The sequence below is a fragment of the Episyrphus balteatus genome, chromosome 4, assembly GCF_945859705.1.
Source record: "Episyrphus balteatus chromosome 4, idEpiBalt1.1, whole genome shotgun sequence".
Lineage (NCBI taxonomy): Eukaryota > Metazoa > Arthropoda > Insecta > Diptera > Syrphidae > Episyrphus > Episyrphus balteatus.
The window spans coordinates 5,418,186-5,444,676 of NC_079137.1; the positions used below are offsets into that span (position 1 = coordinate 5,418,186).

At 32.6% G+C, this 26,491-nt stretch overlaps 1 protein-coding gene across 3 annotated transcripts in view; it reads left to right on the forward strand.

Moving 5' to 3' along the window:
- The window catches only part of LOC129919708 (protein outspread), a 206,269-nt gene that overhangs the window by 177,307 nt on the left and 2,471 nt on the right, over nt 1-26,491 (forward strand). For 2 of the 3 annotated variants that reach the window (XM_056000680.1, XM_056000682.1), the window contains 6 exons: nt 18,920-23,562; nt 23,639-23,773; nt 23,829-23,965; nt 24,056-24,205; nt 25,506-25,614; nt 25,829-26,102. In XM_056000680.1, coding sequence (XP_055856655.1) covers nt 18,920-23,562; nt 23,639-23,773; nt 23,829-23,965; nt 24,056-24,205; nt 25,506-25,614; nt 25,829-26,102 — 5,448 coding nt within the window. The remainder of the gene's footprint in view (nt 1-18,919; nt 23,563-23,638; nt 23,774-23,828; nt 23,966-24,055; nt 24,206-25,505; nt 25,615-25,828; nt 26,103-26,491) is intronic. The other variant, XM_056000683.1, reaches the window with a different exon arrangement.

Below are 26,491 nucleotides of genomic sequence, written 5' to 3' on the forward strand. Positions count from 1 at the left end.
GAGAATCAACAAGAACGAACATTTTCATCACAGATAAATTCAATCTCAATGAGATATTATGGCGATCGTCAGTCGTTCAAAACCATCAAACCAAATTCCTAAAATTTGTGTTATTGAAAATTATAAAAATCGCAGGTGACTCAATTCCATGAGAATCAACAAGAACGAATATTTTTTTTTCTTTGAACATTTCAATCTTACGTAAAAACAGAAATTTGGCTATTTTCCGACTTTCGAATGATTTTTTTTTTCTTTTAAAATAAAACTCGTAGGTGACTTAATTATATGAGAATCAACAAGAACGAACATTATGTTCATTGATAATTTCAATCACAGAAATTTGGCTGTCGAACTACCTTCCGTGCTTTGCGATTTTTTTTCTTTAAAAAATTAAAAAAATCGTAGGTTACTCATTTCTATGAGAATCAACAAGAACGAACATTTTCATCAAAGATAAATTCAATCTCAATGAGACATATGGCGATCGTCAGTCGTTCAAAACCATTAAACGAAATTCCTGAAATTTTTGTTATTGAAAATTATAAAAATCGCAGGTGACTCAATTTCATGAGAATCAACAAGAACGAATAATTTCTTTAAAGAAAATTTTAATAACTTTTTAAACGAATGAATTTTCAACTGAAATTGTTGATTCTGCTTTTGCACAAGGAGTATTTTTACCACTAAATTATGTTTTTTTTTTCATTTTTGAAAATTTTGAAATATTTTCATTTCTAATTCTTAAGGCTAAATCGTGTATTCTTTTGCGGTTTATTTGTTAAGATACTCTGTATGTTTGCCGTTGGCGTTGGTGCGCACCTTATAATAAAAAAAAAACATTGTTGTCTCTCAGAGCTCACATGACATATTTTCGTATCCATTAGCTAAGACTTGCAATTTTGTATCTAATAGTCTAATAGAATAAAGAGAGGAAAAAAAATATTTGCTGATAGATTCTTATTGTTTTGCTGTGGGGAGCTTTTTTTTACATTTTTGTTAACTGTCTTAATACCACAATCATCAATTACATTAAAGCTACAATTTTTTTTTTAGCTCAAGGCTGCCCACTGCACTCAAAGTAGCTATATATAAAGAGACTGACAGAGAGTCGATCGGTAATTTATAATTCCACTTGTAAAAAGAGATAAGAGACACGTTAGAACCAACAACACACAACATTCTCTATATTATAAACTCTATCGTTCAGCTCACTTGAGTTCACTTAAGACACACTCCGGGTTCAGATATATAAAAAAAAAAGCCTCCTCTCTCAGCAATTATTCATGATGCTAAATGAGACCTTAATTAAGCCTAATGTGCGATGGAATTGCAAATTTTATTTGGTTTTATTATGGCTTTGAAAGTCGTTGTTGTTTGTGTAGTATGTTGTGGATATAGCAAAGCCCTATTTCTGATGTTCGGAACCTCCGAAGCAACTCCAGGTTCATCATTAATATACCTTACTTCCGCACTACACAATACAGAAATTTTTATTCCATCATCTCATGTAAGCTTTTTAATACGCTCCCCATTGAAATTCGAATGCAAAGAAATATATCCATGTTCTCAAAACAAGTTAAGTTATGGCTCCTTGATATCGACCATAGTGAAATCGAAACGCTACTACAGTATGTAATATAAAAAAAAAAAAAAAAAAAAAAAAAAAAAAAAAAAAAAAAAAAAAAAAAAAACTTGGCCTCCGTTTTTAAAGTCTCATTTGTTTTTTTTAATAATAAAAAAAAAAAAAAAAAAAAAAAAAAAAAAAAAAAAATGTTTTTCTTTGTCCTTTATCTTTTTCTTTTCCATTTTGTTAATTTCATTTAAATTTTCTTCTCTTTGTCCACCCCACACAAAGTATTATTTTTTTAATAAAGTGGCATCATCTCAATTATTTTTAATATAAAAGATGTCACTAACTATTCTCATTATTATGTTAAAAATTTTATTAATGAAATTGTTAAGATACTTTTAAGTGAGAATAAAGAAAAAAAATTGAATTGAATTGAATTGAATTGAATATAATGTGTGTGAGAGGTATAATGAATGGTGGGAGTCGTGATGCAGAAAATTGGTCTTGAGATTTTATTTTTGTATTTTTTTCAGTTCTTTTGAGATATTGAAGAAGATTTGCATAATTCAGGTGCAGCAGCCAAAGGTGCTTGTTAGAGAAGATTTTTATTGTTTGAGAGAATTCCAAAGATTTTTTATAGAAGGATAAATTGATATGATGAAGATTTTTTTTTAAAGATAAAGGGGGCTTAAGTTTTTAGTTAAATGATGGAAATAAATATTTTTTCAAGGCTTTTCGATAAAATCTGTGGAAATTTAAGATATTTATTGTCGGACATCAATATGAAACTATACGTGATTTAAAGCAGTTGTGTAGCTATGTATTTGCTAGAAAAGTATATTTACGTGGAGGTTAAGATGAAGAGTGGATGAATATAAACGCTGCAAATTCCTCTCATTGAGAATACAATTTTTAACTTTTTGTAAAACTTCAATGTTTATGGACTAAATTAACCTAGAATACTTAGGGAAGCTAGAATCCATAAAAAAAGCCATAATTATACCTCTTTGCATTCCACGAAAAATACTGAAGATATATATTCTGTACGTGACGATTTTTATTTAATTTTATTCAGAAAATGTAGGCTTACAATAGTTCTTGAAACATAACATTTTGAAAATTCGATGAAATACTTACTTTTTCTGCCTCCATATAATTTCATGGTTGTTTTTACTGTCTGTACGTGACGTTCCCTCGCTTTTTTTAAATTTTTTTTTAAAGAAAGTACTTAGATAAGTTTTTTGTGTTCGTCAAAGATGAAATACAATTTATAGCGATATTAAAAAACGAGACAGTCTGTAATAAGAAAAAATAATAAGCCAGATTTGTCTGTACGTGATAGCAAATTTGACGATTTTATTTTATCGAGAAAATTTATCGAAGGCTTACAAAATTTTTAAAACATTATAACGTTTAAAAAATTCCCTGAAGCACTTATTTTTTTAACTCTATTTTGTGGTTGATTTTACTGTTTGTACGTGACGTTCCTTAACATTTTTTAGAATGAGTAGTAAATTAACTTGAAATACAAGGTAAAATACAATTAATAGGAATTTTTAAAAATGAGACAGTCTGTAATAAGAAACAATAATAAGCCAGATTTGTCTGTACGTGACAGAAAATTTTCCGATTTTTTTTTTATTTTTTTCAGAAAACTTATCGAAGGCTTACAATAGTTTTTGAAACATAATAACGTTTTAAAAATTCGCTGAAGCACTTGCTTTTTTACCTCCATATAATTTCATGGTTGGTTTTACTGTCTGTACGTGACGTTCCTTTCCTTTTCTTTTTTAATGTTTTATTAATGTTTTATTAAAGTGAATAATACGATGAAATAGTTTCTATAGGATTTTTTTTTTAAACGTTATAATAAAAAAAATAACACTGTGTTCGAAAATGGAACTTTTTTTTCCGACAGAGGGCTCTCATATCTACTAAAGATAATTCGAGTATGCTGAACACGATGGCGTTCTTAGTTTTTCTGGATTAGGTCAAATAAGAAAGATTTTTGCGTTTGAAATTTTGTTTGCACATGCCAAAACTGAGGGTATAAAACACCATATATTTTCCAATTTTTGATTTTTTATCGATGAAAAATGATGGAGAATCTATTTTTTCGCAAGTATTATTCGTAAAAGAAGTTATTTGAAAAAAAATCTGCCGAATGACATTTTAAATCATTATTTTATGGCAAAAAACGTCGATTTTTCTTCAATTTTTCTAATATTTTTCGTATTACTTTAATTTAAATGCAGCACTCGGTGGCAACGATTTGGTGTTGTATTTCAGGATAGAATATGGCTTTGTTTACAAATACGAATAGGCAGTTCCTACCTATCTATAATATTGGTTAAGCTTAAGAGTGAAAAAGTAGCAGTAAAACACTGTTTTTTTTTTTTAATTTTTAAGTTTATAAAATAAAAAAATTACAAAAAGTTTAAATGCAATACATATGTAGGGGAAGTGGGGGCAAAACGCCCATGGGCTCAAGTAGCATAAAAACCCGCTTAAGAGAAACCCTCTTAAGAGAAAAACCCGCTTATCTGAAACACGTTTCTGATCTTGAGTTGAGTTTTCGCATACATTTGTACCTTTATAGTTAAAAAATGTAAGAAAAATTGAAGAAAATTCGACGTTTTTTTGCCAAAAAATAATGATTTAAATAGTTATTCGACAGATTTTTTTTCAAATAACTTCTTTTACGAATAATACTTCCAAAAAAATAGATTTTCCATCATTTTTTTATCGATAAAAATCAAAAATTGGAAAATATATGGTGTTTTATACCCTCAGTTTTAGCATGTGCAAACCAAATTTCAAACGCAAAAATCTTTCTTATTTGACCTAATCCAGAAAAACTAAGAACGCCATCGTGTTCAGCATACTCGAATTATCTTTAGTAGACATAAGAGCCCTCTGTCGGTTTTTTGAACTATCACAGTGTAATTAGCCAGATTTGTCTGTACGTGACGGGAAGTAACAAACTTCCGATTTAGTGCATTTTTTTGCTACGAAGAACAACTTCGTAGCAAAAAAATGCACTAAATCGGCTTTCATTTAACCTCAAAATATTTTATAAAATTATAAAGAATTTTTCAAAAAATGATTTCCACGACAGTGAAAGGAAAGACAGAACAATGAACTGTAAAAATCCATCTATCTATATACCCAGCACCACCCCGTTGGGTGTTTCATGTCATGTCTCCGGAATGAAAGGAATCGCACAACACAAATTGCATAATAGATTCTGATATAATAGACCCAAAGGCCAAGTCCAAAGAGTGAGATTGATGATCCACCAACTAACGAGTTCATCTCTACTCGGTATCATCTTCGTCTTGGATATCCTTTTACATCCATATCCAGACAGGAAGGCAAGAGTTATGAAGTTGCTCAAGCAATCATAACGTCCGTCTTCATCCTCATCATCATCATCATCGTGTCGTCGTCGTCGACGTTGTTGTCGATAATGCCAATGATGATTATGGAACCTATAGTCCATAATACCAGGTCTCTGGAAAGTGTTCATTTTTGTTTTTGCCACACAAGGACCCCCTTTTTTTGCAAAGAAGTGTGGTGCTTCCGCGCTGCCAATACCGCCCTTTTCCCACGAATAAAATAGGCAGATATCTTGTCTCTCTATTATATACTGTGGCAGGTTGGTGCATCAGGTAATTCATCAATTTCTTTTTCTTTTTTTTTTTTTTCTTTTTCGTCTTCATGGTCTTCTTCCTTATTGCATTGGGAATTCTAGAATCTAGAGGAAGTTAGTTTTGCCTAGCTGTGCAGTTCTAATGATTATAGTCTTGAGGTTGTGTAGAAAATTTGCTTGGGAATCATTAGTTATCTCCGTATTCAATGGGTAGATGATTGAATTTTTTTTTTGTATTATGGAGCGCCATGAAATTTGCATTAAAAAAATGAAAGAGAATTATTGATATTTGTCCTTGGGAAAGATATTGCTAATGTAATGACAGGAAAATTTTGAATTGCTTCTAATTTCGAGCAACAAAGTTGTAAAAGAATAATGTAAACAAATGCTGTAAAAAAAAATGGTCGGATCAATAAGAACCAACATTTTTTTTCATTGAACATTAAAATTTGAGGGTCCACATCACCTCAATTATTTTGGAATTTTTTTCTTTGAAAAATAAAAAAAAAATTAAGGTCACTCATTTGCATGAGAATCAACAAGAACTAACATTTTGTTCAAACCTTCGATTCACCAATAAAAAATCTGCCAAGTGCTTTTTACTTTCCAGAACTTTAACGAAAATAGTCTGATCAATTTGAACGAACTTTTTCTGATTAATACGAAAAGTTTCTTCTGTCAGAAATTAAGAAGATAAAGGATTTGAAAATTTATTTTTATTGAAAAAGAAACTGATTATAAATAAAATATTAAATTAAAAAATTATTTTCTTAAAACATAATTTTGTTTTAATAAAGTTAAAATATAAAAAAATAATTTACATTATAAATTGAAAAAAAAAAATAAAATGCACGACTGGGTCGCACGAACTTGCTCTTAGAGTTAAAGTTGCTTAAATTTTTAAGACTTTTTATATAGAAATTTGGAAAAAAAAACAAAATTCGTTTTTGAAAAAAAATAAAATAAAATCTGAAATTAAATTGCCCTCCAAAACAAGTATGCAGTTTTGATTGATATACTAACATGCATTCTTAGAAAAAAAAATTTCAAAATCGTTAGAGCCGTTTTTTAAAAAACTAATTTTTTATAAATATTTTTTTGGAAAAAAAGTTTTAAAATAAAATTAGTATGCCATTTGGTAGAAATCACTAATCAACATCTAAAAACAAAATTTCAAAAAAGTTCAATGTCCCGTTCTCGAAAATTTGATTTTTCAAAAAAAAATTTTCAAATTTTTTTTAAAAATCCAAAAATTATTTTTTTCAAAATTTTATTTTTGGCTTATATTTAAATTATATAAATGCTTCTTCACAAAAAGTTTCGTTGAAATCGAATAAGCAATTTCGGAGATAGTCGGATTTGAAAAAAAACGGTTCTATGGCAGGTACCGTTAATAATGATTTTCAAAAAAAAATTTTCTATTGAAAGATAGACTTTAGCTTAAAACTAACATTTGAATTTTTTAAACAAAATCGTTCGAGCCGTTTTCGAGATATTTCAATTTTACTAAAATCGGTATATGACAAGTACCGTTATTTTTGGTCCAAAAAAATTAATTCCAAAAATCCCTCTGGAGAGTCGCCAAATAACGCTACATACCAAGTTTGACATTAATCGGTCCATCCGTTTAGGCTGTAGCTCCTTATACAGACAGACAGACAGACAGACAGACGGACTTCCGGGACCCACTTTTTTGGTATTGTCTACCATCGTAATGTCATGGAAAAATGTTATCTCAATTTTTTTTTTTGTACGAATGCATAACTTGATATATAGGTAGTACCTATATCGCAAGTAAAAATTTAATTACCGAAAATCATTTAAAATATTTTAAAAAATAAAAAATTTGACTTTTTAAATAATAAATTATTTATTTTAAACCTTGATGCAAAAACCTTAAACTGCACAAAAATAAAATAGTTAAATTAGAAAAATTTAATACAAAATTTTTAAAAATTAATTTAAATTATGAATTTCCAAAGAAAACCATTTGAAGTACTGAAATATTGTTTTAAAAATATTAAAAATAAAATAAATTTTTCAAAAATTCAAAATTTCCTTAAACACTTATTTAAATGCTTATCTAATCTTAAGCCCAGTACGCAGATCGCGCTAAACTAAATTTTATCTCGACAATTTTTATCTCTACACGTGTTAGCTAAAAGCCAAGATAAATTTAAATTTAAAAATAACGGCTGAATCACAGTTTCATTTACTTATACCAGCTTACATTCAATATTACATTACATATTTTTTTTACCTGCAGAATACCTTTTTTACGTTCTCATTTTGTTTTATTCCTCTTCTTTTATATATTCCAAGGTTTTTTTGCCTCTTATTCCCTGCAGCAACAACAACAACCATAAAAATGTCAAAATTTATCTGTGAAAAAATGCGCTGAGCATTATTTCGCGAGCTAAATTGAGTGGAGACTTTTTGCAAAAGTAGTAGATGAGAATTCGAATTTAGCGCGTGAACTGCGTACTACCTGGCTAAAAATCCTCGCTAAAATTTATCTTTGGAGGAAATTTGTATGAAAGATAAATTTTAGCGCGATCTGCGTACTAGGCTTTAATGTAAAAAAAAACGTACAGAATGAAATTTTAATTTCCTTCTTGATCAACACTTTTATATTTCCTCCAGCAAATTCATCTAAAATGACCAACACTATTTTTTTGTTCTTAATTCCCTTGCATTTTAAATTCACATTTTATCGCGTGTCAGTTGCAATTTTATATCAATTTTGATAATTTTTTTTACTTCACAACACGAAATTCAATTCTCAGAATAAATGAAAGGATCAATTACTGTCGTACCGCATTACAAAAAAATAAAAAAAAATTAAATAGAGATAGCCGACTCCCAAGAAAAAATACAAGATTCATTGTGAGTCATTTTTTGTTACAAATAAGAAGAAAAAATCTTAAAGAAAATCTCCTCAGGTGAGGACATAACTAACTTCGAAAAAATAAAAAAAAAATAGTAAAAACTGCCACAAAGTAAGAGAAAAGATAAATTTCTATAATCATTATCCTCACTTTATTTGCGGACTTGCTGCTGCTGTTAGATATAGACCCTTTCATACATTGTGAGGGTCCTCACTGTAAGAAAGTATTAGCATTATCTTCTCTCTCTCTATAACCAACAACAGAAAACCCCCTTTGGATTGTAATTGAACTCTACTCATGTGTGCCATGGAGTATCAAAGTTATAATTTTCAAACCGATCCAACCGACAATTCATTTTCCAAAGATGATCCTCAACACACACGCAAAATTCTACCTTCATATAGTTTTAGTTATGTGTGTTGTAATAAGGGATCCGCTCCAGGAGCAATTGCCTCCTGTCAGATTTTAGCTAGAATCCTTAACAATCTGCTAGATTCTTTAGTGGTCGTATGGACCATTTTCAAGTCTTTGATAGAATTTGTCTTTTGGATTGGACCTTAAGATTTTTCAACTGTGGGTATAGTTGTTGTGGTCATACGTTGTGTTAGTTTATTTATGCCACGATCAACGCAACGCATCGAGATGTCCATATAGCCTAGAGGTGTAAATGGCGACGATGACGATGCGACGATCAAGTTCTATGGATTGTATGGGTCTATTCCAATGGATTGGATTCAATTTATATTCGATTTACCCCCAAGAAGTTATTTCCTCTACACTCAAAAAAATTATCAGATTAAGTGTTTACCATTTTTGTACTAAATTAAAAAATAAGTGTTCTAAAATTTTGTTTTTCAGCAAGAGAAAAAAAAAATTTAGTACCAAAATAAAGATAAATCTAAGTTGTACTAAATTTTGAAAAAAAAAACTAAAATATGCTTCAGTGTGAAATCGTAGGCAGTGAGATGTAACAACATTCAAGCTAAATTCCATACAGTTGTACTAAAAATTCGATAATGTTCTGAATGAACTATTTGTTCGGAAAATATTGTTACAGTGTACTAAATTTATAAAATGTTCTGTTTTAACTGGAAGGCATATAGATTTTAACTCAATCAAACTCACTTTATTTGTACTAAAAATTATCAGAAAGTTTTACAAAGTTTTGAACAAAATATTCTAAAAAATATGAAATGTTTTCTTAAGTCAGATTCTACCTTAAAAGGTTTTTAGTACTTTTCTGCCTATTTTTTAGAACACTGTTTCAAAAATATAAAAAATCGTTATAATTGTACTTGTACTCAATGAACCAGAGAAATTTAGAGAATCCTTAGAAGGATAAAAAATGTTTTTATCAAAATTTGGAATATGTTCTAAAATATAGTTCTAAGAATAAATTCTACATCTTTAACATTATCCGAGAATATTGTTACACAAGTCTTTTTTAGATTTTTCGTGGGTATTAAATTTAGTACTCAATTTGTAAGGCACATAATTCAGAAAGAGGTTCCCCCTTTTTCATTTTTGTACTCAATTTAAACTTACAGAACATTGGTACTAAACATTTTAATGTCTGTACTAAATTCTAAAACAAAACAAAAATCCATCTCAAGTTAAGTTTTAAAAATTTTCATGTTTGTACTAAATTTTAAATCAAGTCTAAATCAATAGAAATTTAGTACTAAGTATTTTAATGTTTGTACTAAATTTAAAAAAAAATCTCAATCACTAAGAGTCTCCAAATCAAGTTCCTTCTAGGAATTTTCTAGGAAAATGACTCTCTAAAGCTGTTGATGGGTGAAATTGCTACTGTTTTTTCTACCAGTGTATATAGAGTCTTCTTCCTGCTGCCACTTCCAATCGAAATGAAAAGTGTGAAGACATGAGCCCAATCGTTTGCTTTAGACGCCACCACCACCACCACCACCACCGCCATTGCCACCCGCCATTTGTCGTTCGTCGTCGCGGTCGTTCAGCCATCACATCCTCCTCAACCCTAAAGAGATATTGGTGAGACACGAGAAGACGTGATGCAAAATTTAATTCCAACTACTAAAATATCCCCTGGCCAGATTCTTCAATGATGTTAATCCCAAGCTAGAGTGGGTATAGAGAAGAGGTGGTGATATGTCGTCTGTATGCGCTATAAAAGACTCTCGCGCACCGATATTTATATAAGAAGACTATAAACGCGCGAGGTCGTCTTCCTATAGAGGTGAAGACAGGGCTAGAATAATAAATTGGCTCATTTAAAGGGCCATTTCGATTATTGATTGAAGGTAATTAGTCACTGCCAAGTGCATGCCGTATATATATATACGGCGAGATCTATGAAAATTAATTCCACCCATTCTTGCCCCGTGGCTGGATTCAAGGTATAGCAGCAAACTATCAGTTGCGACGAATCTTCGTGTTAGTTTTTTGCATAGGATTGTTAGCACTATACTAGTCTATCTAGTATACGAGAGCATAATCACTTCCAAGAAATAACAAAAAAAAAAAAAAAAAGGTGGGCCTGGATAAATTACGATCACGATTGCACGACATTCTTTCGAGAGTTCGTCGTCGTATGGATGCCTCTTAGGTTAATCATCCAGCGAAGCGATCGTCATCATCATCTTCATCGTCATCGTCACATAAATAGAATAAAAAAAATACACAAAAATATAATTTCATTTCGAATTGTTTGCAATTATTAATGAACAATGAGATTGGATATTTTTTGTATATGTTGTTGTTTTGGGTTGTTCTAGTTTAATTGCAAAAGCGTCTTTATAAAAAATTTATCATGTGAATCATCTGTGGGGATGTTAAATTGATAGAGAATTTTAATTAGTTCATATGGAATGTGAATTATAAATCTTGAAAATAGTAGTGCCTTCTGTCTATAGAGATAGTTGCAAGCCACCATCACACAACCTGGGTTAAGGTTAGTTAGGCCAGGTGGGCAATATAAATGATTGCGGTCAGATAAATTCCAAAGGGTTATTAATAATATCATCTTGCCTTAGAGAGATATGAAGCTTCTTTAGAGATTGGAGAGAGAGAGGGGAGTTAATTTACGTGAACAAGTTATTCAATGTCAATGAAATAGAAAATTGTATGTAATGATTGCATGACAACAATCAAGGATCTAGGTTTTTAGTACTTAGTCAATCTTTTAAAAATAAATTTTGTTAATAGGAAACTTTAAGAAGGTTTATCCAATTTTTTTATTTGAATGGAAATAAATGAGAGAAAATTGTTAGAATAGACAAAATAATCAACCGTAATAATGATGTTTTTTTTTGTACTAAAACGGCATCTGAATAAGAATTGTTTTGTATTCAGATTTAGCATTTGTTATAAATTTGTCTAAAGCATAAAAAAAAGGTCAGTTTTTACACTAATCATTAATAATTTAAGTTAGTACTAAATTCCAAAGAAACTGTTCTTATAATTGTAATATTTAGTAAAATCTTGGTTGTACTAAACTCTTTTGCTTTTCGCCTTTCTCTGTGATACTAAATTTTCTTTGCTTTAATTAATTTAAGCTTACAAAAGGATCCGTTAGTGAGCCGTTTTGGTATAAATAACAACCATGAGGCTTACCTTTTTTTAAATAAAGCATTTTAGTACTAAAAAAGAGTTCTTCTAAAAATGTCATTAGCACTTGAAAATATTACCTGAAATCTTGGTGGTATTACTAAGCGTTTAAGCTATCTGAAACCTGTATTCTATTTTTGTACTAAACAGTAGTTAGTTTTTAGTACTTTAAGAAGGGAATACAACTACTAAGTTTAGTATTATATTTAAACAAAGAGAATTGATAGATTAAAAGCAAGTCTTAAAGCAGTTTTTATCTGGATAACATAATTGCTTACTAAATTCCACAAAAACCATCTAAATAAGAGAGAAATATATATATTTTGTTTATGGTTGTTGCAAAACGAAAAAAACTTGTTTGGAATTTAAATCTTATGTTAGTACTAAATTTTCTTTTAAAACTTAAAAACCCTATACTGAAACTTAATTCATTCGTTATTTTAGTACTTAATTTTGGAAAAGTACTTTAAGGATAAAAAGATGTAATAAACTCGGTTTTTATTTGAGACTCACAATATTTTAGGAAATACAATTGTTGTTAAAGATCGAAAATCGATTATTGATTACATTCCACAAATTTCATGAATAGGAATACTTATAAAATATGGAAAATTTTTTTTAACAAAAACTAATACTTTTCAACATGATATTGACTTGATGTTAAAAAAAAATTAGAGTAAATATTTATTTTTATATTTAGTTTACAGAATTGAAAACTCATTCATCATTGATTCAGATAAATTTTGTAGTTATATAAAATTTACTTAGAAAGGCCTTAAACATAATTGTATTTTTCATACGGTCAAATTTTCTGTAAAAATTTTCAAATTTTCATAAATTAGAAGTTTGACTTGTAGAAAAATGCACTACCCCTTCATTATAATGATAATTATCAACAGTTGAAGATATGGGTAAATTTTGAAATACAAAAGTCATATCCGCTACCGAATACAAACTTGCTCTTCAAATTCCATAACAAAGCCACAGCTTATTATGTAAGTTCTCAAACGTTTCCCTCTACAAAATTATAAATTTTTTAGAACTCAGCTTGATGTCAAGTGTTTGTAGTTGTTTTTTTTTTTTTTTTGTTATTCAACTTAAGTCAATTTTATCTGACCTTGAAAGTATAATCACACACTGTGTCAGAATAATAATAAAAAAAATATATCTCCAAGTCAGCGGGGGCACACACAATAACAATTACTATTTCTTTCGTTATTTTTATTTTTTTTATTTTTATTGTTTACCTCTGCCTCACTTTTAAATTGCTTATTAAATTACACCACAAAATGACTGAATCGTTTCATACAAAACTTTGTAAGGTATTTTTTTCTTACAATGTTGTTCTTACAGTCAATTCGTCTTATTTGAACATCGTTTTAGCACATTTGTTAGCTAAAAATCGTTTAGTCAAAGACCCAGTTAACTGAAAGGATCAATTGTAAAATTTATTTTTTCTGTTAGTGGCAGCACAACCTTCAATACTTATCTAATTTTTGTCTTGAGATGAACATAGATAGGTTTTTTTTATTTTGGCACTTTTTTTAAATTGTATGAAACTAGTTCGAAAGAAATTAAAAAAATTTTTTTTTTGAAAAATCTGTGTTTTAATTAATCTGGTTCTACTGTACTACAGACAAATGTGCCACTTTTCCCCAGACAAACTTGATAGTCCAATAAATGAAGCTAAAAAAAGGGGGTTACCCTACAAAAGGTCCGGTAGTTCTAAATTTTTGATATGTTGTTAGGTATGGTTAGTAGATAGAAAAACCAAATTTCCACAACCACGCCCCCTCCGCCCCCTTCAGCATCACCGAAAAACCATAGAAATCTGGCACTTTTTTCACTTTTATGCCCATAACTTTCTTCTGGTGCATTTTATTGAAAAAAAGTTGTTGGTAGACTTGTAGAAAACATAATTTCCTACAAACATGTCCTTGGTAGTATTTTTATACAACCAAAAACAACGAAGTTATGAAGCTTCCAAAAACATGTAAAATTTCGGATTTTGCAATATTTTCAGTTTCTTGTCACTTAACAGTGCTATAACTCTTTAACAATTGACTTTTACGCAAAAGTCTTCATAATCAATCTTATAGACAATTTAATTACCTAAAATAAAATATAAACCACTTTGATTTTGTGAATCAAATAACCGAGTTAGGGCTAAAATAGTAAAAAAGTATTTTTGATAGTTTTCGAAAATTTTTTAACTATCCATTAAATGAAGGATTTGTATCCCACAAAAAGTCGGGTGGTTCTTATTCTATATTTAATCAGGTTTTAATGGAAGATTGAAAAAAAAAATTCATAGCCACATCTAATTACAAAATTCCAGTTGACCAGTTTTCCTATAATTTGGTTTAAAAATCCCAAATTTCAGTATTTATCAAAAATCGATTGACAGTTGTAAATCACAATACGGGTGATTATAAAATTGATAATAGCACAGTCAAATCCTGTTTTGATAAGAAGTATGGAGAAGGTTAAACGGTTGAGAGTAGTCAAAGCAGCACAGTTTTGGAAGTCATTCGGTCTAATACAGATGAGTACCCATCCTCTATTTTTTGAAACTGTAATACTGAAGAATAAGAGTGGCCCTTTGGATAAATGGAAAAGGAAATGTTTGGCCTTATCCCATGCTGTTATAGCTGCTGCTCGTCCCCGATCCTTGCTTTCCCCCCTTCCTAAGCTTCTCATTGATATGATTAAATCCCTTGGCTTTTCATCAAGTCTCCACGAGGCGCAGCTACTTGAAGTTTCTACTATCATGCAACCACAACCACACCTGATTCAACTGGAACGTACGGATGTTTTCTTCCAGTTGCGCCAGAATTAGTATCTATACCATAGAGCTTCAAAGATTTTTGAGGAAGACATCGACTTACTTTACCTAGGGCCGATAACGTGTACCTTCGAAAACCTGGGAGGATCAATTTATCTGATGAATTCTCATTTTTCACATTCAATTCTATGGAGAACGTCTTACTCATTCATGCCATAAGTGAATGTGACACCACCTCAAACATCTTTGTTTTCGGACAAAAACAAATTTTGCAAAATGTTTCAAAAACCCCTCTGCACTTGAAGCTGCAGAGAAGTTAAGGACCCAAATGCCAGAGTTCAGAAAGTATCGGAGGCGGAAGAACATATCTTGTTTATATTATATGGAGAGGAAAGTGGTCAATCTCTAAGCTCTCTTCGATATTTCAAATTTATGAGCAGTTCAACAAAACTTAATTTGTGCAAACTACCGCCTACAACAGATGCAGCACACTTTCATTTCCTCCGGACTTATCACCAGATCATGGCGTGGATGGGTATTGAGAAAAATCTTCTGGAATGGGGCTGGACGAGAGGATGCCACGTATTGCAGTCCATTAAAACTGTACAAGATCCTGCTCCCCAAAAATTGATGAAAGCTGTGTCATGCAAATACCTATGTGCCTAGATGCATGGGAGCTGGCAGATGAAGGAAAGAGGGACTTAAATGTTCACATTCTGTAAGTTTTGCTGTGGACAATCCTGTCAAAATCGTCCACATGAGATTTTTATGAAGACGACGACGAAGAAGATCAGATATCATCGATCAATTTGAAGAAAAATTCAACGAAGCCAAATTTTCTCATAATTCACCATCTTCAACTCCACCTATTACTCCTATATTTCCCCACCTGCTACCCCTGCCCCTCATACCCCAATTCTTTTACCTTCGTCCACTCATAGCCCACCGCTTTATAAGCGCATGAGATATTAAACTGTTCTTATCAAAAGATAAAAGTTGTATTCATGAAATGTAAACAGGTAAGAAACTGAAAATAAAGAAAATCGGAAATTGTAACTTTTTTGAAAAATTCTTAGTTTGGTGGATATTGGATGTGCAAGTTGTAGAAAATTTTGTGTTCTACAATTTTGCACATTAATTTTTCACATTTAAATGACCAGAAGGAAGCTACGGGCATAAAACTGAAAAAATGCAGAATTGGTTTTTGGAGTATGGTTGGGGGGGGGGGCGGAGGGGGCGTGGCTATGAATTTTTTATTCAATCTACCATTAAAACCTGATTAAATATAGAATAAGAACCACCCGACTTTTTGTGGGATACAAATCCTTCATTTAATGGATAGTTAAAAAATTTTCGAAAACTATCAAAAATACTTTTTTACTATTTTAGCCCTAACTCGGTTATTTGATTCACAAAATCAAAGTGGTTTATATTTTATTTTAGGTAATTAAATTGTCTATAAGATTGATTATGAAGACTTTTGCGTAAAAGTCAATTGTTAAAGAGTTATAGCACTGTTAAGTGACAAGAAACTGAAAATATTGCAAAATCCGAAATTTTACATGTTTTTGGAAGCTTCATAACTTCGTTGTTTTTGGTTGTATAAAAATACTACCAAGGACATGTTTGTAGGAAATTATGTTTTCTACAAGTCTACCAACAACTTTTTTTCAATAAAATGCACCAGAAGAAAGTTATGGGCATAAAAGTGAAAAAAGTGCCAGATTTCTATGGTTTTTCGGTGATGCTGAAGGGGGCGGAGGGGGCGTGGTTGTGGAAATTTGGTTTTTCTATCTACTAACCATACCTAACAACATATCAAAAATTTAGAACTACCGGACCTTTTGTAGGGTAAAACTCCTTTATTTACTGGACTATGATGTTATGGATAACATATGAAAAATGGGCGGTAGAGGGTGCATCAGTAGAATCACTTAAAAAAGATAAAAAACCACTGAAGCCATTTTATTCTCTTTAGGAGCAAATGATTTTTTATTGATTGAACTTAAGGTCTTGAAGTTAATTTTTTTTTGTAGTGCTTGAAAAGGTAGGTAGTGTTTGTGGTCATAGTCAAAGGCAGACATGTATGTTTAACTGGCAAATAATACGTCATTTAAATCTACTTAAAAGACCTTTGACGAAGAACCAGAAATGCTTTATAAAATTCACACTTTAATATTATTTTTCATGTAACTCAAAAATTAAACACTCTTACAACTTTTAGTAGAAAATTATTGTACTAAATTTGATTATTGTACTAAAAATATAAACTATTGAACTAAAAATTTGAGAATTAAAATGAAATTTTTGAACTTGTACTAAAAATAAATTATTTTACTAAAATTTTAAATTATTGTACTAAATTAAATTAAATTTTGAATTATTTAAAACTATTGTAAAATAATTAAAATTATTACATTATTGTACTAAAAATATAAGAAAATTTGAAAAAAAATGAAAAACCAAAGAATGTATTTTTGTATTCTTAATCCTGACATCACTTCGGCCTTTGACCATACTCTGTTTACAAATTGATGCCCATTAGCACGAAAAAACAATAATTTCACTTTATATCTTTTCAAAAGTATCTTCAAAAAAAAAAAAAAACAAATCTGTTGCTAACGACTTTTTACACAGTCCGTCTGTTAGTCAGTTTGACTGGTATTTTTTTTTTTTTTTAAGACCACTTTGAAGTTATAAATGTGTATAGTGTATTAATACAATCCAGAGTTTTGAGTGCATTTGGTTGAGTGGGAGGGGCAGGATGTTCTTCATCATTTTTCTTCGAATGGCTTAATTAAATTTGTTCTGGTAGGTACATTGAATGGGGAACTTGAATTGTATTCGATTCGTGTTTAGCACTTATTTATCTTAACAGTTTTTATTTTTTGTTGGATGCAATCAATACTTGTAAAGATGAAACAAAGATAAAAAAAAAGCGGGATTATGAATACACGGCGAAATTAAAACATAAATTTTTTAACTGATCGAAAGCGATTAAAGTTTAAAAATTTAGTACAAAAAATATGTATGTAAATAAATATGTGGGATTGTGAAAAAGAACAGTCAAAACTCTCTTAACGGTCAAAATGTTTTCGAAAAAAAATCTGCCTCCGAATGTAAGGCAAAAACATATTTGGAAGCAAATAACTCAGCAACCAGACCTCCAAGAAACTTTTAGTTTTCAGTTATGAATATAGCTTAAAGAGACCTTTCTTTTGATGTCCCATTCGATGGATTTGGAGGAAATTTTTGAAAATGCAATTTTTTTAGGCAAGGGGTTAACCTTGATTTTTTCTCGAAAATCCGAAAAACAAAATTTTTAATTTTTTTACATACAAATATCGGCCTGTTCATTGTGAACTCGTATCTGTAAACCAAAACTTGTTTCGAGAATTAGGTCAAAAGATATCGGCTTCGGAATGAAAAAAGATCAAACGTTTGGTTGGAAATATCTCACGAACCAGACCTCCAAGAAACTTTTTGTTTTCAGCTTTAAATAGTGCTTAAAGACACCTTTCTTTTGATGTCTCACTCGCTGGATTTGGATGAAATTTTTGAAAATGCAATTTTTTTAGGCAAGGGGTTAACCTTGATTTTTTCTAGAAAATACGAAAAAAATAAATTTGTAATTTTTGTACATATATGTAAATAGATCTGCTTGTTCATTGTGAACTCATATCTGTAAACCAAAACTTTTATTAAAATTTTGGTCAAAAGATACATACCTCTTTTAGAGTTTTTACTGTATTGTTTACCTGCCTTTACAAAAAAAAAAAAAAAAAAAAAAAAAAACAAATTAATCGAAATTACTGCCAATGCCAAACAAAGAAGTTGTTTTGGGATCAGGTAAAAAAAAGATCTCCATTTAATGGTAAATTGCCTTCTGTATTTTTGTTTCTATTTGGTAACTTATGTTAAATTACCTTAAAAGCTTCAGTGTCAGAGTTCAAGGCTAGGTTCGAGTTCAGGTATATAATGTTTAACATTCAAAACAGTTTTATCATCTTATTATTTGAAAAGTTGTTGTTATTCCATCTGACTAACATCATAATATTTACAATTCGATAAATATTTATTCAGCATTGTGTGTTGTTTAATGTTTAATGAGTTGTTCTTTTTAAACTTCAAATTAATGACATAAAATAACTCTTAAAGAGAACAAAGATCGAAATTTGAAGTGACGCATGTAACTTTTGATTTTTCTTTGATGAATTCGTTACGAAAAATTGTCGGAAATGGCCTTTTGCCAAAAAAAAATCAGAATAAAAGAATAAGACTAATCGCGACATAAGCTTTTTAAGACTTTGATAGATTCTTTCATTTTTTTTATTTATGGGCTTCAAAATTTCGTCAATCATTATCCAAAAACTTCTATCTTCTACTATCAAAACTTCTGAAAAACACTTTTCTAATAGCCGTTTTCTTTTTCATTCCAGTTCCGCCATGTTTACTGATCGAAGATGCCCGTCGCGATGAAAAACTAAAAGACATCGCCAACACAATTACGAATCTAAGTCAAACATCAAATCGCTGGAGTACATCCGGTGTTGGAAATACAATCAATGTAACAGTCACAGCGGTCAATAATGCCCTAAATAGTCAAACACAGGGCTTAAATGACGAGAAACCGACCCGTGACGAAACCGATTTCGCCCATTATCGACCTGCCCATACAACTGTTGTGAATCTTAGACCAAAGTCATTGCCTCTGGCATCGAATTCAACGCCGGCCATTGTGTCAGCCATAGTCAAGAAAATTCCGCCCGTTTTAGAGCAGCAGCAGCAAGTGACAACCGGTGGTGGTGGTAATAAATCTAGTCCTAGATTACAGCAACAGTTGAGACTTCTTCAACAGCAACAACAAAAACAGTCCCAGTCACATGAACGAGGAGATCCCGATGGAGGATGTAATCTAGATGACTTATCGACGAACTATTTGGCCAAAACCTCGGAACTCAGGGTAAATCTGCCTGCAGAGGAAATTTTGAATTCGAAAAAGGGCTGGCTGATGAAGCAAGATGGGCGAACAGGCGATTGGACGAAGCATTGGTTCACACTTAGTGGAGCAGCTTTGTTCTACTATCGAGATCCAGTGTCGGAAGAACGAGGAGTTCTTGACGGAGTGCTCGACGTGAACAGCCTAACCAGCGTGACAGAAGTAAATGCATCGCGGAATTACGCCTTCCAACTGTCAACTTGGGACAAACGACGATTAGTTCTGTCAAGTTTATCGGCGAATTCGCGAAACAGCTGGATGACAGTTTTGAAAAACGCTGCTGGTCTTCAGTCAGAACCGAAAGTCGAGAACGAATGCATTCTGGCAACAGAATTGATAATCAAAGACAACACGAGCGATGACATTAAGAGCGAAATCGAAAAGGACTTTATCAAGGCTCAAAGGAATCAGGAATTGATCTTGAACAATAACAATCTTGGAACTAAGATAGCTCCAGATACCAGCCCAGTGATTGTTCAAAAAGCTGTTACCACACCTGTTACCCCATTGACTCCAAAGAATACCATGTTTTCTTCAGATGAAGAATACCGGACTGCTTCGGAAGGTGGCAGAAGGGATAGTGTAGATTGGGGATCTCCCTTGTCGCCATCACCTCCAATACCGATTGCCCTACTAAGAGCCAAAGAACGAATGCGATCACGTCCCGGAAACTGCCCAAGGCTTCACAAGCGAAGCAGATCATCGCCACCAAGCTCGCGAAGGAGTACCGTTGATAGCGTGGGTTCAGATGAGTTGCCAGTAATCCACTCGGTTCAAGAAGAACTCAACATCGACAAGGAGCTTCAATTTCGACTGGGAGCAGCTGAAAAAGAGCGAGATGTGCTGCGGAATGAGGCCCAAGAACGTGAAGCCCGAATGTCAGAACTTCTTACAACCCTCGAACGAACTGAACAGGAGTTAAATGCCCGAATAAGAGAAATGGAAGAAGCTCGAGATAACCTCTCCAGTCAGCTAGATGAAGCCAAGCGAAATGCAGAAAAAATCGTTGATCGGCTAACAATCGAAGTGGGTGAGAGTCATAAGAAAATCAAAAACCTAGAAGATCGTCTATCCCGAGGCATTGAAGAGAACGAAACTCTTTATAAAAAACTGCGTGAACTCGAGAGCTGCAGTCCTTCGAGCTTTAGCAATCTCAATCGGCACAAGCTGAAACGAATGGATTCGTTGAGTGACCTTACCCAAATCAGCGATATTGATCCATATTGCTTGGATCGTGACATGCTGGCCGATGAATACAACGAGCTTCGTTCAAGATTCGAAAAGGCAGTAAGTGAGATTAAAGCAATGAAACGGGAACTCAAAGAATCACAAAATCAATTTGATACTTTGGAAATATCGTATGCTTCGCTAAAGCAGGACCTTGATCGTCAGCAAATTGAAGATCGCTCACAATTGCAAATGATGGCTGAGCGAATTCAAGATCTTACACTGAAATACAGTGGTTCTGAAAGACAAGTCCGAACTTTGAAACAGAAACTTGCCAAATCAGAACGTAGGCGATCACTTTCTCTCAAAGGCAAGGAACAGCTGACAGTCTCGAAGGAACTCGAAATCAAAGTTACAGAACTCGAGTCAAAGATCGATGATTTGGAAAAGAAATCACCCAGTCAAGTGCAAGTTAAGACTCCGTCGACGAGTTCGGTAAAGAAATCAGCTCGCCGAAGATCCCTCGAAAGCTCAGCCAGTACGGATTCATTGCAATTTATGATTCGAGTCAATGATCTTGAGAAACGTTTCGAGTGCTTCACCTCATCACAACCATCATCGGCACCGACGATCGATGTTAAACGAAGCTCGTCTAGTCCAAAAATGTCCGAGCATCTTATCGAACGTCTAAAGTGTCTGGAGGGAGTGTTGATATGCAGTAAAGATCGCCTCGAACAAAGTCTTCATCAACTTCAAGCCTTGAGATCGACATCAAGAACTCGTCGGTCAGTTTCACCCATCACAGATCGTAAGGACTCTTATCGGTTTGTCGAACGATGTCTTGTCGAAGTGGTCAAACTCATTCGAGAGTCATGTGAGACCTGTGTGGTAAGTGAAGACCTAACAGCTCCTGGACTCATTCTCCTGCCTGAATCAAACCCCATTAAGATCGCTCTAATGCAGCTTGAAGCCCAACTGCGTGGTAAGCTGGGAGATCTTCTTAAGCAACGACGAGTGCTGCGGGAAAGAAATGAGCTCACAGCTCGCAAAGACCTTGAATTGCTTGCTGAGAGAATAGCTTTTGAAAGTGTCTGCTTTGGAAAACTCCGCGAGTCCATCAATCGTGCTGAGAACCCTGAACTTTTCGGACAGCGGCAAACTCGTGCTGAAATAGCTGAAACCTCCCAGCTGATGTCAATGTTGAAGGCTAAGCTCGGTGGCAAGTGTGCATTCAAGCCCAGTGGTAGTCTAGATGTTTTAGCTGGGGTACTAGCGCGACGTCTTATCTTATCCTCGTTCCGTAAGGACAAGACAAAAGTGCCCGAAATGGATCCAGTCGAACCAAAGATTCTCGAAGAACTTCTTCGTCAACAAAACGAGATCAACCTGATCGCAAAACGGTACAAAAACAATGCCATGGAAAATTTGGCCTCTGGTCTGGCAGCCGAGACCCTCAGCTACATAAGTTCCAATGATTTGGTGCAGGGAGCGGTTCAAGAGGCATGGCGGCAAGCACAGGAAACTGTGAATGCCGAGCTTGTGCAATCGGAGATTGCCCATATTATGATTAGGAATGCCGAACGTTTTGAGACCTCAATTACACCGTCATTTGGATACACTCTGACGGCTGAGGAGCGAATAACTTTCGAGTCGTTCGCGGATGCGGTACATGAGAGTCTGCGCAAGGAGATGGACAATGCCATCGAACAGCTTTCCCAGTGCTATGATGAGGCTCTGCAGAAAATGAAGCGGGGCCAGTGGAGAATGCATTTGGAACAGGAACGAAAAGCCAGTGAAGGTCGTCAGCTGCTATCTGAGTTTGCTGATATAGTTGCCCATAAGGCGTTAGTGGACGCGAGGATAGCAGTTCTTCGGGGAGATTACACCTCGTCGGCGGAAAGTTCGTCGTCGCAACTTGCCACCATGGACCCTGGCAATACATTTAGTGTCTCGAGCTTGCAAAAGTATGAGAACCTTTTCGAAGAGCTCTCCAACGATTTGCAAATATCCAATCCCGATGACATTCTGGCGGAAGCAGATTTTGAATTTGTCTATAAAAACCGAACGATAGACTTTATCAGTGATCGAGCGGTCCTTAAAGACATAGCGAATTTCCTGAGTCAATTGGAACAGTCGATTAGCATTCTCAAGCGTGCTATTCATCCAAATGCCTTCATCGAACCAAAGGCAATCGAACTGAACACTCTAGCGGACGTCTGTCAGAAATGTTGTGACCTTAGGGTCCAAACTGATGGTCTACTGGACGATGTACAACATTTGACAGCTTCCTGCTCAAGCTGCTCCGAGCTTCAAGATACCATCTGTGATCTTCACGTGCAACATGAGTCTCAAATTATGAGACTACAGCAGGATCATGCCAAAAATATGTCAATGTTGATGCAGCAAGTCGACAGTCAGCGTCACACACTGGAGTCGTTAGAAAGGGAACGGAATTCCCTTGTCGATGAAATCCATCAGCAGTCAAATTTGGTGGAAGATCACGAGCGTGAATTAGCTAAGCTTACTATGAAATTAAAGTCCAAGGAAGAAGAGTGCCATCGCAAGGAGAATGATAACCTCGATCTAATGGATCGACTGGAAGATCAGAATGAAAAGTTGCGAAACTATCAGGGGGATAGGGATAGTCTGGAGAGTAAATGTTCGCGACAAGACGAGGAATATGCAGTTCTACTTCAAGAACGTGACTTTATTCAGGCTGAGTTGAATAAAGAACGTGAACGTTGCAGGCGAATGGAAAGACGCTTGGAAATGTTGGAAGTAGAACATGGCAAGCAATTGGAATGCCTGCAGGAGGCATATCGGGACCAAATTCTTTCGCATTGCTCAGACTTTACAAATATCGCTGATGAAGAGAGTTTCCGTCAGCGATATCAACAGGAGATCGAACAGTTAAGAGTGAGTTTTTTTTTTAGAGTTTTTGGTAGAATCAAAGGTATGACAGTGTTTTTTTTTTTTCTTATTTTCTTCTAAGACACTCTGTGAAAAAGGTCTGACAGCAATGGAATCATCACATCGTCGAATAATTAATGATTTGGAGGACAAACATCGACAAGAGATCGATAGGTTACTCATGGAGAAAGAAACAGCTTTAGCTGAAGAAACTCAGGTACAATTTTGGACTTGGTTTATTTTCTCACTAAAATTGTTTCTGTTTTGTATAGGCAACTCTGGCTGCTTTAGATGCAATGCGTAAGGCACACCAAAGTGAAGTTCAACGAGAGGTAGCACGTTTCAAGCAGGAATTTTTAAGGCAATTCCAAAAGGGTGAACATTCAATCGATAACACCAAAATTAATGAGTAAGTTATTTATATTTTAATTAAAAAGTTAAAGGTTAAATAAAATATTAATTTCTTTTAAAATATTTTTTTTTTTTTAATAATTTACAGAGAGGAACTCGAAGAATTAAGACAAGAAATTTTGTCATTTTCTGAGAAATACTCGATTAAATGCGTTGAAAATGCAGCCCTCGAAGAAAAACTGCGTTCGGCTAATCAAAAATTAAAACACTTTCAACAAATGCAACAAATTGAATTGAGGTAAGATTCATTAAATAAATTATAAACAACTCTACACTGGAAACTAATTCCGTTTTATTTGGAAATTAGTTTTAAATTATTGGTTCAAACTAGGTTACTACACAGATCAAGCTATAAATTTTAGCTTCAATACAAATAATCGAAAAAATGTATCTGATTTTTTTGAAAATTTGTATGGGAGCTAAAATTTAGAATTTAGGACTTCTTAAAAAAAAAAAGAAGTTAGGCTAAGTGCAGACAAATGCTTAAGACCAGTTAGGATCTAGGTCTTCATTGCATTTTTTTGAAAACCTCTTTCAAATTCTATGAAATTTTTAAATAAACCCGATTATTTATGTAATGTTATCGATTATCGAAAAGTTATAAACGAGTATTATGGCAATATGCGGTCTTTAAAAAAAATCAAAGTTCCTGTGCTCCTCATAGTTCTAAAGATATTTGTCAGTATTGAAAATGTTCTATCAACTTTTACAGTTTAATCGAATATTTAACTAAAAGATTTCAAAACTGCATGTAAATTATCGATATTTTGTATGGAAACACTGAAAATTAAGACGGAAAGAATTTTTTATTAAAAAACTTTTGAGACCTTATGCATATTTAAATTTAAAAATGTTTAGTCTAAAGCCTAGTACGCAGATTGAGTTAAATCTAATGTCCCATACAAATTATCGAAAAAATTTAGCCGATTTTTCGATAGTTTGTATGAAAAACTTTAATTGGAGTTCATTTCTGTCGTTTTTTTTTAAATGAGAACTTATTTCGATTGAAAGTTTAAATTTATTTGAAAAGTATTTTTAAGCCATTAGATGAGGCTTGGTTTTCGAATTAAAAACGACCAGTGTTGGCGTTTACTCAGAAACGCAGTCATTGATTTAGTAGCATTTTTGGCTGAAGCATACTTTTATGGCAAGGAATCATATTTAGCAATAAGAACTCTTGAACCATTTTTTTTTTTTTATTCAAAGGGTCTTATCTTTTGATAAATTTATAAAATTTACAAAACCAGCCATATTGTGATACAACTTAAAATTTTTAATTTAATATTTTTGGTGAACTGATGGATTTTAAGGAATTTTTTTTAATATGTTTCATATCTATTTATAAAACATAAAAAAGTGTAGAATTTAGTCCTTATTTTAAATTATAATAAATAGTAAAGGCATTTTTTTAGGTTTCATTTTATTTTTTTTGTGTAGAAATTTTTTTAAAATCCTGAAAAATTACTTGCTTTAATATATTTTTAAAAGAAAGAAAAAATTGTTTTATTTATTTCTTATTTTTTTTTTTTATTTTATAGAAATAAACAGTTCCGAGCACATTTAGCATCTGAGGATCCATTAAGTGATGTAAATTTCGTGCAAGGACTAACGTCATCCAAAGATGAAATGCCATGTCCAGATAGTGAGGTAAGTTCATAAAAAAATATCACTCCTATTAATTATATTTTCTTTAAGATTTTTAACGCTCATTTGTATATGATTTCACAAAAAAAAAAAAAATTTAATAGCTTTTGGAATGAATATAAGTTTTTGATTTCGTTACTAAAATTATTTTTTAAACATAAAAACTGTATAATATTATTATTAATTACTAAACAATCAATACAAAACAAAAAAACAGCATGCGCTTGAAAATAGTTACACAACACAACAACAAGCACACCCAGAAAACACTACTAAGTCAACACAAGAGCAATCCCTATTACCGATAAGCAGAAAATCAGATCTGCATGCGAATTTAAGGAATTTGAGTAATAAATCTTCACCATCTTCATCACCTTCAATTTCTTTAACTGGTGGTACAATTGACTTTGAAGACGATATAAATTGTTGCTACGATCCGTGCTATAAGCTGAGTGGTGCATTTGAATATAACCCGAGGAACTCTATTGAAGGTAAACAAAAGAAGTCGGGATTTGCAAAAAATTTAAGGACTACTGTCTTAGTTCTGTCTTGAAAACTTGCTTCAAAAAATCTGTCTAGTCTTAATAATGCTCTATGAAACCTCGTAGGTTTTATGTATTTCTATGTCCTTGTCTAATTGTCCTTGTTTGTCTGGCTTTTTTTTGTTGCTTTTATCTAAAAATATAAGTTTCCAGTAAAAAACTTAAATTATCCAGAGATTTTTTAAATTTAGAAGGCATTTTCTTGATATTGAAGCTGGGGACTGATTTCTCGTTAAAACAGTCTTTACTATTTACTTTCTGAATAAATTTTCAAAATGAACAAATAGTGCTAGGGTATCCCTATTTTTAATTAATAACTATTCAATGCAATTTTCATA